Here is a 19,037-nt window from a genome sequence, read left to right on the forward strand (position 1 = left end):
GAGGATGAGGTCAACTCTGAGGCCAAAGAGAACACAACACTAAAACCATCTAGCAAAGAAAGAGGTCTTGGCCTTCTCGGAAGTGTTAAGAGCAGGTGATCTCCTCCCTCTCCATTGAGGCAGAGAAAGTCATATTCCATTGGGGGCAAAACTTGTTTATATGAAGCCTTGTGGGTTCATTGTTTTCATTAGTAAAGAGACAAGGCCCGCAGAGCCTGCTCATTGACAGCTCTGTTTCTAAACAAGATGTGCTGAAGGCGCTATATTGCTCCTGGATTCCACTGTTTGGGGCATTCCTCACTCAAGCTGGAGCTGACCTGGTGTTTTCTTCTGCCCTCGCCTTTCTGCCATTCTCCCAGTGTTAGGACAACATTGGGTGATGCTCCTGATCAGGAAATGGACCCAAACTTAAATAACCCTGGCCACTCCCAACTTTGGATGGCCCTTCACTAAATCTCATAATCTGCCATAGATAACGCGATTCTCATGATAGGGTCATGATGCTGGATAAGTGGTTTATTAAAACAAAATTATTGTTGTTCCGTGTAACTTAAGAATCTCTTCCTGTTAGAGACCACCGTAGACCTGGGATTTCAGGCAGAGACTAGCAGTTGCCTAGTTACTCACCAGACTTCTGCTGGGCACTCCCCACCAGCTGTGGCTACACTCATCACTAAGTTTTCAAATTCCATTTCAGCAAAGAATTTCTTCAAGGATATCTCTATAAAAATAAGTAAGTCAATGATATGTTTGGATGAGAAATGAAATATATTCCAACTCAAAAGTAGAAGCGTGTGTGTGTGTGTATGAGAGAAAGAGAGACATTGACCCCATTCCATATTCGTGTTTTGAGTACTAGCTAGGGGAAGTAAGTACAACATGTGTGTGTGTGTATGTATATGTGTAAGTGGCCTTTTCTGTCGCACCAACCAGTTCCCAAATAACCACATAGACTTATTATTAATTATAAATGCTCAGCCTATAGCTCAAGCTTGTTACTAATGCTTACATTTTAAATTAACGCTTTCTTTTTATATATGCTCTGCCATGTGGCAGTACATTTTTTAACATGGCAAGTTCATCTTGTTTCTCTCCATATCTTCTCCCAACTCCTCCTCAGACTCCACCCTTTTCTTCCCAGCATTCTCTCTGCCATGAAAAATCCAGCCTAGCCATCAGCCAATCTGTTTATTATTAACAATGAGAGCAACACATCTTCACAGTGTGTGGAAGGATTATTCCACAGCATTTCTCTCTTTTTGTCTAAATAAGAACGAAGGTTTTAGCTCTAATATAGTAAAACTATGTATAATAAAAACAGTTATCAGGTAAGAATAACAGTTACAGTATCAAGTCCATTTGCATTTGGCAAAAATTAGAGAAAATATTTCATTATCTATCTTTGTGAGTCCAGAGTTTTATACCTAATTTACTTTTTATCATATCTAAGGCAAACTTTAATTATTTAGTCTTTAACTCCACCAAAAATCCCAGAAGAGAATACTGTTACAGGACATCTTGCTGCCTGGACAGTCACCCAAAGTTTTTCTATAACTTTGGGCATCCAACTTTGAGCTACAGATCCAATATATCTGACAGACATTTTTGAGAATCGGGAATTTTTTTAAATTTATTTATTTATTAAAGATTTCTGTCTCTTCCCAGCCACCGCCTCCCATTTCCCCCCCCTCCCCCAATCAAGTTCCCCTCCCTTGTCAGCCCAAAGAGCAATCAGGGTTCCCTGTCCTGTGGGAAGTCCAAGGACCACCCACCTCCATCCAGGTCTAGTAAGGTGAGCATCCAAACTGCCTAGGCTCCTACAAAGCCAGTACGTGCAGTAGGATCATTTTAAAGGACTGTTCTACCTTTTCTTGACAAAGTTGGGAAGTAACTTTTTTTTTGCATTCTGCTAATCCAGTTTGGACACAATGCAGTTTTTCTGTTTTGTTTTGTTCAAATGGCTAGCTTTTACCATAAATAACAAACTCCATACAGAGGTTCTTCAGTGTCCATCATATTTTGAAGTAAATTGATACTGTCAAGAGCAGACATGTCCCACTGTCATAAAAAAAACCTTAGGTTATTAAATATATTAAGTGCCATATTCTGTATGTTTGAAGAACATATGTATCTATCTAAATATATCTGTTTAACTTTGAGAACATACCTAATATGACTGAGTACAAGTTTAATTATAGGTGACTAAGTACTAACCTGTATTTTCAATCAAACATTACATTTTTAAATGAATTGCATAGCAATACCCCAAGCAAGAGTAGAAATATACATATAGTATAGCAAAAATAACTTTAAATTTGTATCAATATACCAAAACCCATACAATGTAAAATATTTTGAGATATTGTTGTTGTTTAGCCTAAAGTAGATAATCTACCCTTTTTTCCTATTATTCCTATGTAGATACATTCACCTTAACAGAAACTTTTTAAAATCTATCTCTCTCCAACTCAAAATAAGTTATTTTTTATTTTGATTGAAATGCATGTTAATAACTGAACCATTCAACTTAACATTGTATACATAAACTATAAGCACTGACCTTATCTCTTTAAACATCCTTTTTGGCTTGGGTTAGGGCATCCACCAAAACAGTTGACAAGGTGTTGGTTTTCTACACAGACTCTTCTTAAGAGAATGGAAATGAGGCTAAAGTTCCTGAAAACGCAACACAAATATGCCAGGCCCATCTGTGGCAGCCTCTCACTCTCTTGTTCTCCACCAGGCAGTTTGTGGAACTGTTTGGTAGGTGCCACGGTCCGCAGCATCCATCTCCACTCCCTCGGCTGCACCCTTCACTCTCTGTTCTAGTATTTCTTACTCACCCTGTTCTCTTAAAATGGAAACCTTAATGCCAAGAACCTTGAGTGACTTCCACAGGTTTCTCTGAAACTGAGATTTTCAGACCGGGGACTTGGTTTTGAATCCCAAATGGAAGATGAACAACATTAGGATGAAGGCATATACTCTGATGAGAAGTATCCAGCCCTGAATCTACAGACCTACTGCATTTTCCCCTTGCTCTCTGTTTCTTCATCCTCTCAGCATTTCCCAATCTTTAAATATGTAAAGAGTTTCAGTGTGACAAAACAACCAACCTTGACTTAGCTGTTGTTACTGCTTCTGGACTTCCATTCAGATGATCAGAAGGAAGTCATTAGTGAACTCTCACACTCAGCTAAATGTGGTCACTATAAATCCGTTTGAGCTCTTATATTACAATCAACCCATTAATTTCGAGATCCAGACAGTGTAAAGGCTGCTGTGTTGAGGAAGTAGAGGTAAATTCAGTATGCAAGAGTCTGTGCTCTCAATTCTGCTTTCCTAGCCGAACAGGACTGTTTACACTGCAGGGTCCCTCTGGCTGCCCGTCCAGTGGCTTTGTCAACATTAGCCAGTAGTGCAGAGTTGTGCAGCTGGAAAGGCCTGGCCACACCCAGAAAACACCGAGAACTGGGTGCAGGAAGCCGAGTAGCTGCAGGACCCAAAGCATCTCAGGCACTGTTGTCGTGTTTGGAAGTTCCAGGGGAGATTTCAGGTTTTCTGACAATCTACTTGCCGTCAAATAGTTACAAATAGTTAGCCCGTGAAGTCATGCAGCCAGCGGTGATCATCAGCACCAAGTCACCCTTCCTCCTTTGAACACAGTCTCAGAACCTGTCACAGGTGGAATACAGCATCTCTCTTGGCTTATCCCCTCAGAATGAATGCCCAAAGGATATCAGTGTAGATTTAGTCCAGTACTTTTGATATTTTTAGGCCCCCTCTTCTCCCCCTTTTCCCTCCCTTCTCTGGAACCGCAGGGCATTCTGTGGGAATTAGGCATTTGTCTCCCAAGTATACCATAGTATCTTAATGATACTTTCCAAAACTTGGTCCCTATTCCTAGCTCGGCACTCTGTAAATTAAGTTAGATAACTGTTAGATCTCCAGGATAATGCAGACATGCAAACCCAGTAATCAAATGGACACATAGAAAAACTGAGATATATAGTGTCACTCTCTGTTTTGCCCTTTGGCAATTCTGCTTTGAGTTTCTTTCAGCCAGAAAATGAGGAAGTAATTCAGCACTGTCGTTCTGATTGCCTTGCTACTCCAGGAAAGAACAGAGCATTTTTGTTCAGCAAAATGTTTGACATTCTTTACTAGTGAACAGAAATGAAGGTAAACAGGGGAGTTCCCACAATTTGGAGAACATCATTCCAGGCTCCCAACCCATCGTTTGCTTCTGTTAATGAAGCCAATAATCAGATTGCCTGTCTTCTGATTTTATGTAAAATGGGCCATATGTGAATATTCACAGCTCACTCACCATGTGTCATAAAGGGCAGTGACCAGCGCAGCACTGGTGCCGTACTGTCCTCGCGGTGGCTGCTTCCCCCACTCCCTGGGTTCTCAAGAGCACCCTCCTGAGTTGTGGTCTTTGTAATAGTATAGGAGCCTCCCAGAAGTAGTCTACTGTCTGTCTTCCTGGGTTTTTGTTGTTGTTGTTGTTTTTACATTTCAAGTTGGTTGTCACTGTCTCTTTGCCTCCCGTGACGCATGTCTTGACTTCCCAGTCTCCTTGCTTGGCCCCAAGTCTTCAGTTGTTCATGTCTTTGAAGTCTCTTCCTCAATCCTGTTCTTTGCTTGCCACCCCCACCTCACTGTGTGGGTGACCACAGCTCCTAGCTAACTTGTGGCACCATGTGTGTTCTGGTAATAGCCAATGGTGCAGTTTCTCACAAAGCCCAGCCTTGTCCCAGCCTTGTCCCAGCCCCAGAGCTGACTAGACAGCCCCCCCACCCCGGCTCTCCCACAGAAAGCAAGCATTGCTGCAGGTGGACAGTAATGCAAGCCTTTCTCATCAACTCTGGTAAGTCCTCCATGATTTTTCAAAAACCCTACTGAGATAGTTTTCATGAATTTTTATATGTTTATTTCATATGATATTACAAGCCATGAGAATATACTATTTGTAGGTACTTAGAAAATGGCATTTTTTGTACAGTCATTACTCCTGAAAGTGTAAATATTAAATTGGATGTTTCTTTGCATTTGGACATAAACCCAAGGCTGCCATGGGTGTGCGGCCGGGAGTGGAACCATTGACATTCTGTTATACCTAGCCACATGGGCATCACTGTGTGGTGCCGTCCCTGCAGATGTACAAATTCTGGGTGGCACTGTTCTAGCTTTCAGAAGAGAGCTAAAAGGAACATAAGTCCTTGTGCTCCAGGAGGCAGGGTGTCACACAGCCTACAGTGGCCTTGAATCTGTTAGATAGTACAGGAGGGCCTCTAACTCCACCCCACTCGGACAGTGGACAGAGAGAATGGATGGGTGGGGACTGAAGCTACCACAGGGATGCCTAGGACTCTGACATGATACCAGCAGCTTCTTCCTCCTCCCAGCAGCTTCAGGCCTTCGGCATATTAGCACATTGTCTTTCTTCTTCCTCCCCCACTGTTCTCAACCTCCGCCACCCTCGAAAAAGGTTGGTCAAAGTTTGGCTCCGTCATCCTTATAAGCTGAGTGTCTCAAGCAGCACTCAACCTTCTTCTTGGGCTCTGTCCTCCACTACGTAGTAGCCTACCTTTCTCCACCCTTCCATGGCTAAGGTCATAGCTCTTCCACTGTGGCCTCTGATCTACCAATATTTAAATGCAGTGTGCCATAGATTGTGCCAAGTGCTTGCACAACAATCTGGGTTCCTTCTTTTGGGGAGCTTATATTCTGAGGAGGTGTGATGAGAGCTCGCAGGGAGAGTGGCTTGCCTACAGGACTTCAAGAAACAAGGAAGCTAAAGCGTCCTTAATCTCTTAATTCTCTTTCACCTTTGCAGCTGCAAGAGCTCGGGAGTTTAATCTCAGCCCTCAGTGCATCGCTAGAAGGGACCCTGCCGCTAGAAGGGACCCTGCCGCGTCCTCACAGTTCCCTTCTCTTAGCACAGCTGTAGTTGTGCCTCCCTAGTGACTACTGATTCCTAAATTCAAGCCCCGCCCTCAGTATTGCATAACCTAATAGTTCCCACCTCTTCCCTCCCGATTCCTGCCTTCCAACCTTTCAGCCAAGCCAGACTGCTTACAGGGTTGTCATCTGCTCAGAATAGTATAGGATTTTCTCCACTACTTATTCTTACTCATCCTTTAAGCTGCGGGGTTTCTGTGGTGCTTCCTGGTTCCTGCCCTAGAAGGTGTAGGTTATTCTTTCTAGTAGATTATTAATTTATTACACACCAGAGTTTTTGTAGCTCAGATTTGGCTTGCCGATATAGTAGACTGTCAGTATTGGTGTTTGTTGAATAGTTAAGATTATTCTCCAAGAAAATTTAAGTTAGTGATATAAAGGAAACTAAAACCGTAGCAGATGTAGAGAACAGTATTACTGGGTGACTTGGAATTTAATAACCTTCTTTGTTTCGATGCTGGCTTTGAACTCCACCGAAGGTCTGACCTTGTTTAGTATTCTTTCTGTCTTGGTGAAATCTAAATAAAAAATAATCTTCTATTATCATTCTCGATGACTCTGATCTTTCAGTATCCATCTCTGCTGTCTAGAAACGGCATTCTCTCCTTGTGTCTCGGTAGATAATTGTGCAGTTTTGTTAAAAGAGAGTGCTTGCTTGGCCTTTGAAAGAAATCTTTGTTTGGATTCATTTTAAATGCCTGACTTTGCATGTCTACTAATGGGTACAGTGTGCCCACATACTGCTCAAGCAGCTTACAGAGACTCCAGCCAGATCCCAGAAGTGCTGTTTCTGTGTGATGATAGCCCATTCTTAGGCCTTTCTAATTCATAACTGGTGATCCCAATAGAATCCACTCAGAGCAGGCAGCTGTGGATGTACAACAAGCTCATGAGAGCCCAAGTCACAAGGCAAATGATGTGCTATAACCACTTGCCCCATGACTCAGCCTTGTCTGTCACTGGTCGGAGAGTTTCACTGAGGCAGGTGGCATGGTCCAGCTCCAGGATCCTAGGAGAACTACGGGAATTTAGCGAGATCCCATCCTTCATTCCTTCCCAGCAGTGATCTTCCACCCTTCCACCAGGATAGTTAGGAACTCAAGAGGCAGGGTTCCACATAGCACCCCTGGTCTCCCTCAGAGCCCTTTCATGCTCTAGACTCAACTTCAAGCACACAGTCACCCTGTATTCTTGGAAACAAGATGCCCGGCCTCTAGTGTGCACAGAAACCACCTACCAGGTACTGTCCTTGCACCTTTGTAATAAACAGGAAGCATTCATCACATCCAGGAATCATTCTAGGCTCCTGGAAACATGGAATTTGCTCTGTGACGAGCCAGGTGTGATCACATAAGAAAGGACAGTTCTCAATTATCAGTGTAGTTTCTGACGTGTCAAGTGGACATGTGGGTGTAACCAAGCACCTACATCCTACATCCCTCAATAGTTTACTGGTCCCAAGTTGTAGCACTGTTACTTAATCAGCATCCTGATGGTGACTTTATGGCTTCTGTATGCCAAAGCTCCTAATCTACACACCAGGCAGCATAGAAGGTTTTTTAAAAGACCAAGATTTCAGCATCCACTGGTTGAAAAGGAAACATGATCCATGTTGACCATGGCAGCACCTACCTGTCCTGACCCTACCTCTGCCGGTGTATGCAGGAGGCCGGAACAACAGCAGGAGCTTCACCCAAGTCAAGCCATAGGGCTGACCTGGCCCTCAGCCATGTGGTTGATGCCGGAAGGGACTGATGCCCTCTGTCCATCCTCCTCACTGTTTCCAACATGGGCATCTTTCCATGGTGCCCCACCCCTTGATGCCCAGCCTCTTCTTCTGCTGCTTCAACAGTCCTGCAGGCTGGAATGTCTTCCCTAAGGTGGGATCAAACTTTTCAGGACTCTTCCCCCAAGACACTTCAGTTCCCTTACCCAGCCAGACCAAGAAAGCAGCCATGTGCCAAGACCATATGACTCATTGTAAGATGCAGGGAAGAAGCCCGCATTGTCTTAAGTGTATACAAGCAGCTGCTGTCATTTGGGTAGGAGCAGATGTTCGACCTCCAAGAGCTTTGCAGATAATTAAAATCCTAACAGTTAGTGTTCTACCCCAGCTGTAGGTTCTGTTTACTGTAAATTTGATTTTAATGGTGCCTCTGTGCTGTTGCCGGGAAGCAGTTTGCTTTTTACCTTCATACAAAAGTGTCTGCAATGAAGACAAATGTATATTTCCTCTCATTTCCTCGGGAAAGATAGCACGGTACTAGAATGTGGAGGAGACAGGGCTCGACTAGGAGAGTGAGTGGGATCTGCTCATAGAGCTTGCAGGAAACAAAGGGAGACCGGCTGGCTCTGCTTTGTTAACTCTCTAAAGTCTGCCTGAGAGGCATGCCCTCCAGCCACACTGCCTAAGCTTTGTATTTACATAATTTTAAGGTATGTATAATGTGTACAACTTTTTGAAAAATAGGTCCTGTCTCCCGATGTTGTGTTATCTCTACTGAGCATTTATAAACTGTCAGAGGACATTTTGGAAAAGGTCGTTGAGCTTCTTAATTACCTGATTTCATAAAGCAGAAGGAATGCCTGTACTAGTTAAGAGAAGCCAAACCCAGGCAGGCTTACACGAGCAGATGGTGCTGTCCACCTGGAAGGACCTGGAAGCCTTCAGAAAGGTCCCCGCTGCAGGACTAGCGTTCTCCAGCCCTTCCTAGGGCCTCTAGCTTCCTTGTGGGAAGAGGAGAAAGCTGAGAGCCCTCCTGTTCTCAGCTTCTGGCATGAACGTTGCCCCAGGTAATGGTGTGCAAGAGCAAGCGAACCTAAGTCCCCTGGGGAGTGTGTTCCCAGGGAGACTGCCCAGGAAGGAGATGCGGAACACCCAACCAGCCTTCTGGCCCCATGCACCCAAAGTCATGTCTAGAATGTGAGCGGCACCCCGTACAAGTGCAAACGTAGACATCCCTCTTTTCCTCTCCTGGCTGCTCCCCCGCTCCCCCACTACTTCTCCCGTGGTTTATCCGAATGGACTAGAGACATTTGAGCAGGCTGCTGGTGAATCTCCTGGCTGTTTTTAGGAAGTGCTCTTCATGAGTAAATAACAAGATAGAGCCCTTCACAGTCTAACTGTAAAGTGCCATTCCATCACTCTGCGACACCTGATGACACTGTTTCTGTCACATGAGTGGGCTTTCCCAAGTTATATAGTTGGCATCCCATGATGTATTGCTGCAGCTCACAGGAGTCTGCTCAGCAGAGAAACAGTTAACCACTGCCTCCCTCACCCCCACCCACAGCCTAGCAGGATAACCTTAAAGGACGCCTTCTCACCTCACTGAGTGAGATTTGTGTGCCCAGCTCCTATTACTCCCAGATCTTCATGCATGAAAATGATAATATATACCTAAGGGTCTGCTATAATACAGAATTTCTTTAAAGTAAAACATTGTCTTTTATCCTTCGTCACTCTCCAGTGCCCATGGAAATGCCTGGGCCACAGAGACTATTCGTGGTAAAGTTAGACACCTGAACAAGTATATATTTCCAACTTGAGATAAAATTTATTCTTCATTTTTTTCTGAATATCTTAGAATTCTTTTCAGAGGTCTTCCATAGTCATCTCTGTCACTACCAGTGCGAAACACAACACTGGTGGTCCTTAAGAAAAAGGAGTTAAACTGTGTGGTGTCTAAGTGGCTGCCCTGCTTCTTTATGTGGACCCAAACTTTCATGGTGCATCTGCAGAGTTTGTGTGTCTGACCTAATGTCTGAAGAGCTTCCCAGTGGCTTGATTTCCGCTAATTTTTTATAGGATAATAATTTCTTTTGACTCTTGGGAAGCAGAGACCTTCATCAAATGGGGAGGGAGGGGACTTGTGCTGGTTTCCACTGCAGTTCTTAGGGTATCCCTGCGCAGGGCTATGTCTGGTGTAACTGAGTATTTTGACAAGATGCCCTGGGGTCATTGCTGTGACGCACGTACTGCATGCCTAGGTGAGCTGCATCACGGAGACTTACCTTAGGCTCAGAACAACCAAGCGTGTGCTCTGAGACAGCCTCACTCTTATGATGCTTATATTCAACAAGTACATAAAAGGCTAAAAGTAATTCTTAATTTTGTGCTTCAAATATCCTGCCTGTTTCTGTTTTCTATGCAAATTATAATAACACTTGTCAGAATGCATTTTCTAATGCTTGAGGTAATGGGCATTAGATACTGAACAACCTGTAATCTCAAAAAAAAAAATAAAGTTATGCCTTATTTACTAGTATACAAGTCCAAGAGGCTTACCCCACCCCCATCCTCATCATTCTTCCAGACACTTGTTCTTTTTTAATCCCAGACAAGTCCTACACTACACTGGACCGGGGTTTCGGACAAGAGTGGCGTGTGGGGTGTGTGTGTGGGGGGGGGGGTGGGAAGCCCCTCCCCGTGTGGACTGGACCAGGTTGCTCGGAAAGCTCTCACTCTAAAGCAGGTTGGAAGCGGGCGGGCGCCCTGCACGATGCCAGGGATTGTTGCTGTCTTTAAGATGAATAAATTACGGAGCAATTATCGACATTGACTGGCTAAACTATTGCTGACTGCTATTGTGAGAATAATGTATTCCCTGCTCTAAACTTCTAAAAGGTTATATTTCACTGAATTTTAATTTGTCATTTCTCCTGCTTTCACTTGAGAAAGTTATAAGCTTTTGTGACATTAAAATATGGCTCTAATTTATTAGCATAATCTGTTAATATTGTTTCATTTTAATAGACATTAAGTATGATTTTTTTAACATTCCTTTTAAAATTACATCTTAAAATGGAAGTCAGGAAAAATTATACATGGCTTAAGAATCACAGTGTCATGTGTGCCCCAAATTTTTATATGAAAAGTATTATTTTTTGGATCGCTTTATATCGAAGGCGCTTTAATTATGACACTGGAGCAGCCCGGCATTTTCAGGGTTTAGTGACTTAACCAAAACACAGACTCCACACCACAGAACCCGCAGTCTACCCGAGCAGCACATAAACATTTAGTGTGAAGTAAACGCTGGCTCGTAGCTGCGGAGCGGTTTACATAGGATATTAACACCACTCTCACAGGCGCTAGGCAGCTCACCCCACGACATGTCTTTTTAATGCCATCTTTATCTGCTACACGATGCATGAAATCTACTTTCAGTTTTAGAACCGCCAACACCCTTTGACCCCTCTAGTGCAGACACAATGTGACCTTTCTATTGTCATCAGCCTTCATTCTCCTGAAAATTCTATGAATTTTTATTACAAGTTTTTTTTTAAGCCAAGCTGAGGCTTCCACAAATTACTTGCCACAGATGAGCTGAAGTTGTTGAAGTGGTGTTAGATAAGTTTTACAGCCAGCATGTGTGCTGAGAGGAGCCCAAGCCTGTGTCCTACAATGTCATAGACCAGTAACTGCTGAGCCTACTATTGGATAAATACATCATTTTATGGAACATTGATTGTTCTATAAACCCAATGGAGTATTATGCTCTATGATCAAACCATTTAGATTGTGTGTAGAGCACAGAAAATGCCATATTCAGGATGGTACTAAAAGTGCCATTTGTGTATTTTATGGATGTCATTACAGGGGAAACTTCTCTCTGTAGGCCCTGTTTACTGCAAAATTTTTTAGTCTGTAATGACATTTTTCATTCACAACGTATGCCTTCAAGAGAGGGGGCCCTTGTTTTATTTGTTTCATTTGAGTTTACTGCACAAATTCTGTACATTTTAATTAAATGTAAGCTTAACAAAAGCATAAGGTATTTATTCTGTGGGGGAAATGATGACAGTAAGCTTGGAATATCACACACAAAGAAAGGGTCAGGTGCATAGCAGCTCCCCTGATGCCCAGAGCGGCCGGAGGGGGCAGCCCCAGCGTGGACTGGGAGGTACCACTTTCCACCTTGCATTGTCTGCATCTCTGGAGCCTTGTCTTCCAGAGGGCGCACCGTTTTGTTGCTGTGCTCTAGGGAAACAAGGCTCAGCCCAAAACACTTCCTGGAAAACAGGTTCTAAGCCCCCCCCCCCCAAAAAAAAAGCCTTAATCTCTCTTAGCAGCTGAGCTGGTACTTCTTCCACACATTTAGACGTGGGCGGCATCTCTACTCATGGACGCAAATAAGCAGTAAAGCGGCCTCATAACCACGAACAGGGCCACCTCTTAGCTCCACTCCAACCTCTGCGTGACTGTCTCCCGTGAGAACAGGTCCGAGGACTAGGTGTAGGGGCTCTGATACTGTCGTCCCTCTGAAAGTCAGCAGTGTCTTTTAAAACCAATGCTGGCTGGCCATGCCCAGGCTGTTACAGATCTTCGGTCTTGCTGGAGCTCCAGCAGTAACTAGGCCATCTAGGATAAAGCCTGAACAGTGCCCTGTCCACCAGGGCCACTCCTGAGGCCGTCACGCTGGCCAGTTTCACCGTCCATATTCACTAGGAAGAGCATGTGTGCCCAGTGCATTCCTGGTCATAGCCTAGTTGGAACCTGAAGTTACGGTAGAGATTCCCATTCGTGTAAACGACACTTGAACTGCATCGCTCCACATTAATTCATTATGGTTGAAATGGAAGAGTCTTCGATGGGTGAATCTTTTTCAATCTGATTGAGGCTGTTACATTTTATAGGTGCTATTTTTCAAAGCGGTACTGACAGCACTCGAAGTTATTAAATTGCTGAATCAAAAGACGGACTTGCGCTCACATTTATGAACTATGATGGACTAGCCGGGGGCCATTCTGCCTGAGGTTAAGATGTTGGTGGCTGAAGCTTCATCACAGACCCAACTGACAGCAGTATTTACCCACGCAGTTTACTCTAATGGTCTGGAAGGAGCGTAACCCATTTCTGGATTCAAATAAGCTGAGCAAGTTGTTCAGAATTGGTGATTATCAGTGCTGCGAGGGATGTAGAGGATTGTTCTGTGCCCAAGACATTCCCTTCAGTTGCCAGTGAGGAGGCTTTGCTGAGGTGCAGTGTGACCTTGCTCACATCCTGAGAACAGGGTGTTGCTTATTCCCCCAGCTTGGTTTCTCCTGGTTGTCTCAGCAATGGCAGTATTCCCTCTTTGGTAATCACTGGGGCAAGGCAAGTTGAGTGCAACATTCTCTTTGTCACTCCCTGCTTTCCCTCTGAATTACACTGTGTGTGACCTTGAAATTAAAACAAGCAAAAACAAATCAAAATCACAATTTAGGAAGGCAAGCAAAATACCACATCCTGAGCCGAAAAGTTAGAGCCCGGTTAGGAAATTGCATGCATACCAAAAGAGAACCTGACAGACCCAGATGAGGACGGGATGACCCAGTGGATGACAGACAGGCCGATCAGGAGCCGGGCCAACCCAGACCCAGGCACAGATGCGTGGCACTCCTCAGTCTGCCAGGGCAGGTGGAGCCGTGCAGGCCTGATTGAGCCGGTTCTCCCAGGGTGCTTAGGCTTTTCCACCTCACACTTACTATCCAGATCCCTGTGTCCCGGCAAATGAGAGCTTTGCTTTTCTGAAAAGTAAGAAGACCAGGTGGCAATAGGACCTCACAGCTACAAGCAGGTTGCTGAGCAGTGCCCTTCAGGGTCCTGTAGGAGGTATTCCAGATCCCCAGGTGAAAACCCAGGGCACTAGCTGGGCCTGCGGGCCTGCAGCTACTCTCCAAAATGTATGCCAGTGGAGGCAGGTCAGGTCACGGCCTGCCCTAGTGCTCCAGCTGGTGCTCCATCCCCACAGGGGAGTGAGTGAGAGAAGAAGGGTGGGCACACTGCAGGTGTGCTGTCCTTTGACAAGGCTCGCGGGCATGGACAATCAAGGGGAATACCGAGGTCCGTCTCCTGACGTTCCCTACTGCACCAGGCTGACCAGCATCCCTAGCGTGCATCCCATAGTCACCAATGAGCATGAAGGAGCTCCTGGGAGTGGAGCTGGTCAGGTTGGTGCTTGTCTTTTCCTGAGCTAAGATTTCGTGACTTCATAACTCTTCTTAGGTCCACAGCATAGAGAGTTTCCTAACAAAGGCAAAATAGCATTAGGAACCAGCGAATAATTCCAGGTCCAGGACAATTGTCCTGTAGTCTGAGAATCGGCCTGGTGTGTCCTCTTAGCAGTCAGAACCCAAAGGCCCTGTCTGGAGCCTGCGCCCAGACCAAGGTGGTTAGCAAAACTGCTGTCTTTACTGGACGCCAGCAATAAATAGTGAACTATAATTCTTAGTAACCCCTTACCCTCTTGGTAAGGATATAACACATCCTTTTTTTTGTTTAAAAAAAAAAACAACAGAACATGTCAATGAGAGTGTAAGATGTGTCTGAACTGCAGATGCTCTTGAACACAGATGTGAGTAGAGAGGTGGGGACAATAAAACACTTTTAAATTGATAGAAAAGCTAGGATCTGAAGAAAACAAGAACTCTAATTAGAATCATTCTCTACTTGATGCAAATGAGGCATACAGTTTCCATCCTTTCTCACCTTGTTGAGTTACAGACTCCTCGATGTGGTTATGAAGTAGGCCCCCCACATCCATCCTGGCTGCAGGCCCCTACATCCACCCACTCTCTCTGGCCTCTCTTTCCTCCCATCTGTGCTCAAAGGTTTCTCTTCTAAGACAGGCCAGTCCTGTCAGGGCTCATCCACCCCAACTTCCTGGGCAAGCAGCACACCCATGGGCTTGTGGCTGGCTGGGTGCATGGCAGGGCAGAAGCAGCCCCTCCTGTCTGCCTGCTAATAGCCCCAGGCCAGGTGAATGCCAGGCTTCCCCGGGAGCCTCTCCCCATGGTTCCTTCCTGTTCTCTCCTCATCCCCAAAGCAGAGCAGCCCTCTCAAGGGTCAGTCAAGGTGCTCTCACTGAAAGGAACTTTGGGTTGGCATGAGAAAGCCTGCACTGTTGTCCCTGTGTCACAGTAGCTTTCTCTGCACAAGTGCCCTAGGTGGGGTGTGTGAGGATGTCACAGCCTCTGCTCTCATCCCCTGGACCACTCTGTCCTCGCCGTGCTCTGCAGGCCAGGTCATGGCTCTTTAGCAGCCCCTTCCCCTCAGTACCGTTCTGCAGCCTGAGTGTGTGGTTTTTGCGTCTCTTCAGCTTTGCTTTCCTCTTGCACAGTGTCGGAGCCACTGTGGGTGTGTCAGCAAGCACAGCTTTGATGTCTGTATGTCTCCCTTTCCAATGGGGCGCCTGAACTGTACGGCTGGAACGGGCTGTTCCCTGGGCCCCAAAGCCTGCCCTTCAGGCCTGCTTGCAGAGATCTTCCAGACTCCAAGTGCCCAGGCCTTTTGTTTGTATTTCTGTGCCGTGGACTGACACACTGCCAGCCCATACTGCTCCACAGAGCCATCCTGAGCTGCCTCTAACTTTGCTTTAGTAAATATTTGTTGCTGTGCACTCTTACAGGTGCATTAGTGACACTTTTAAAATTTAATGTGTAAAACTTTTATTATCCTTATCAATTAAACAAATACTTGATAGTAACAAGTACTTGATAGTTTGACGTTAAGAACAAGTTTTCCGCCGGGCGGTGGTGGCGCACGCCTTTAATCCCAGCACTCGGGAGGCAGAGGCAGTCGGATCTCAGTGAGTTCGAGACCAGCCTGGTCTACAGAGCTAGTTCCAGGACAGGCTCCAAAGCCACAGAGAAACCCTGTCTCGAAAAAACCAAAAAAAAAAAAAAAAAAAAGAAGAAGTTTTCCTTTGGATTAACAGAGCCTACTGCTGGTTCCCGGCTGGCTCCTCTCATGGTCTTTGCTGTTGGAGGTGAAACGAAGCATATGTAGCAATTTTCTCGCCGCTGTGACAGTGTCTGAAGCCACTGAAAAGAGATGCAGTCCACAGTGGCAGGGTTTGCAGCCCCCAGGCACCACAACCACAGTTAGAAGCCAAGCAGTGTATTCGGTGCTCAGTTCCCTTTCTCCTCTTATTTAGCCCAGGCCTCCAGCCCATGGATGGCGCCCTCTACCACTAAGCTGGGTCTTCCACCTCAGCTAATAATCCTTCGCGGACATACTCAGAGGCAAGCCTCATTCACATAGTCAGAGGTGTGTCTAGAGACCCAGGTCTAGCTAATTCCAGACGCTGTTGGGTTGATAGTATTAACCACCATCCTGAAGAGGCTGTCTGCATTCCACCCCGGACCCTGCACACTGCTGCAGAGAATTGGGGTTTATACACGTGTCACATGAGTATGGAACGAGTGTGTCTCACAACACCCCTTACAGGGCCCATGATGAGCAGCCGCCTGCTGCTTCTAGTGGGGAGCCCCTGGCCTCTGCAGGGAGGGCCGCACTTGCTTCGCTGAGGCTTCAGGGCAGCTGCTGAAGAGCTGTCTAACTGGAACCCTGAAGTCCTCTTTCCACATTCTAACTGGTCCCTGTCTCCTACAGGCATTGTGTCCAAGTCCTACGAGTGCCGCCTGAAAGGACAAGGAGCCACCTTTGTGGAGACGGACAGCCCCTTCACTGCAGCCACCCTGGTGGAGGAATCACCTGTCAAGGAGAAGTCCCTGAGAGGCGGCAAGAGGCAGGCGTCCCCGCCAGAACAGGTCCAGCAGGTCATCATCATCCAGGGCTATGATGGGGAGTTCGCCCTGGACGCCTCTGTGGAGGAGACAGCTGCGGCCACACTGCAGACCCTGGCCATGGCGGGCCAGGTGGCCAGGGTGGTCCACATCACAGAACACGGGCAGGTCATTGCCACAAGTCAGAATGGGTCTCACGTGGGCAGTGTGGTACCTGGGCCTATCCTCCCGGAGCAGCTGGCTGATGGAGCCACCCAGGTGGTTGTCATGGGGGGTTCTGTGGAGAGTCCCAGTGTGGATGAGGACCTCAGTCCAGGTGGAGCTGTGATACAGCAGGTCACCAAGCAGGAGATGCTGAGTGTCTCTGAGGCTGCGGTCCCTGCAGCAGACACCTCCTCAGCCTTGGATGCACTGCTGTGTGCTGTCACTGAGCTGGGAGAGGTGGAGCACAGAGCAGGGCATGAGGAAAAGGGCAGGCCTTGCCACAAGGACGTGCTGATCCAGCTGCCCGGCCAGGAACCAGCCCATGCTCATGCCGACACAGAGGCTGCAGAGACTCCGCTGTTCCAGGATGGTCAAGAGAGCCCAGCAGCCATGGAAGTACTGACGCAGGTTGTCCGGCCCTCGGCCATCATCACGTCTCAGGAACGAGCCCAGGTGGCCTTCAAGAAAATGGTTCAGGGAGTCCTCCAGTTTGCCGTGTGTGACACAGGTGCCGCCAGCCAGCTGATGAAGGATGGCGTGACCCAGGTCATCGTGAACGAGGAGGGCGCTGTCCACATGGTGGCTGCAGAAGGCTCCCAGTTCATCATGCAGGATGCTGAGACCCATGGCTTACGGGTGCCAGCTGAGCACGTGGACCTGGTAGAGTCAGAAAGGGAGATCTCGCAGATCATTGTGACGGAAGAACTGGTCCAAGCCATGGTCCGAGAATCCAGCAGCAGCTTCCCTGAGGGAGCCACCCACTACATTGTAACAGAGTTGCCTCCTGGCGTGCAGGAGGACACAGGGGTTTACTCGCACACGCTGATAGAGACAGCCAGCGCTCCAGAGATCCTGCAGGCAGGGGCTGCCCTCGGTGCTGAGGCTGTGGGCACAAGCAGCACGGAACAGTTGACCAGCATGGTCATCTATACCCAGGATGGCTCCCCAGCAGCCACAGTGATCCAGAGCCAAAGAGAAAACAGTGAGCTCCAAGAAGCATGAGGCAGGCCTCCATGCTAGGTCAGGGCAGTGTGCAAAGACCTGCTCTGGCCGGCGTAGAGGCCACCCAGCTTTGCCTGTGACGCTTGCTTCCTTGCTTTGGAGGTGTGCTGAGCAGGCCTTCAGCAGGGGAACACAGAACCACGCCTACACCTAGGTTGCCCAGCAACCTAAGAAGAGTCGGTAGGCAGGATGAACCCTGTGCCATAGAGCTGGTCCCAGGCCCTCTGCTCATGGCCCTGCCCCTCCAGTTTCCCCTGGTTTTACTTCCATACTTGTTCCCTTTTAAGTCATCAGAAGACAGAAGATGGTGTCCCCTGATGGGAACAGGAAATGTCTCTCGCCTCAGACCATCCGCACCGACTGCCGCTGCCCATGCAGCTCTGTCTCCCTCCACCTCCGGTTAAAAATCGGAGCTACAAAGACTGCATCTTGAAGCAGTGAACACATTGTTCTTTTATTGTTATTAAGTTTAAGATACTGGTGTTCCCAGACCAAAGGAAGCCTGTTAGTTCATTTTCTGTATAAATTCCTCCCTGCAAACATGTTAGGTGTTTCCTTTGCCGTGGTCATTCTGCACAAGAGAAATCTTTCATTTGTGGTTTGAAAAAAGTCTTGAAATTTTTATTGAGTTAAAATCCACCTTGGTTAAGATAATTGATTCCCATCCTGAATTCTCCATATCATAACGTCTGTACATGAAATGTCTACTGTGGAAAATATTGCTCATTGCTTTTTATAACAAATATTTGTTTGTATCAGTACCGTTTTTTTCCAGAATTTATTTGTGACTTTCTGAGAGTGGGAAGGCCGATGACAAACATTACGGTTGACCCCACCCTCTGCCCCCCTCCCTGCCTGCTTCATGGTAGATTCACTGTAAGTGCTGGATGCAGGGTTGTGTTCCGCTAATTTCTTGATTCCAATGCTTTTTTATTTTTTTTTTCAAAATTGTAAAATAACCCCTTTCCTCAGAGGCAAAATTGTTTTTGTTGTTTTCTTTGAAATAAAATTATAGCATTAAACTAAAGGTGATGATGTTCTCTGAGTCAAGGCCACGCCTGCAGTGGCCAAGCTGGCCAGCCCGCCAAGGCGATTCCTTCATCTCTGTTGTAAGCGTTTCGTATATAGCAGACTGCTCCTCAGCCAGTGCCATGACACAGTCTACCAGGGGCAGGGGCAGGAAGCCAGGCTCTCTGTCAGTACAAGAGTCATTTAAACCCCTCCTAAGGCCACAAGAGAGCGTACCCCCAGGGCCTGGCCTCCCGCCTCCGGTTTCTTCGCCTTGAGCTGTGTCCATCCCTGAGCCAGCTGCCCACACGCAGCCGCCCTCCAGGCAAAGTAATAAGGAAAGG

At 46.6% G+C, this 19,037-nt stretch overlaps 1 protein-coding gene across 1 annotated transcript in view; it reads left to right on the plus strand.

The window, feature by feature from the left end:
* Znf407 (zinc finger protein 407) overlaps positions 1 to 18,712 on the plus strand; it is a 370,732-nt gene extending 352,020 nt beyond the window's left edge. Inside the window, exon 9 of the mRNA XM_075968133.1 lies at positions 16,346 to 18,712. Within this exon, the coding sequence (XP_075824248.1) occupies positions 16,346 to 17,685 (1,340 nt within the window). The 3' untranslated portion in view covers positions 17,686 to 18,712. The remainder of the gene's footprint in view (positions 1 to 16,345) is intronic.
* Positions 18,713 to 19,037: the final 325 nt, after the last annotated feature.

The sequence above is a fragment of the Microtus pennsylvanicus genome, chromosome 4 (genome assembly GCF_037038515.1).
Source record: "Microtus pennsylvanicus isolate mMicPen1 chromosome 4, mMicPen1.hap1, whole genome shotgun sequence".
Taxonomy (NCBI): domain Eukaryota; kingdom Metazoa; phylum Chordata; class Mammalia; order Rodentia; family Cricetidae; genus Microtus; species Microtus pennsylvanicus.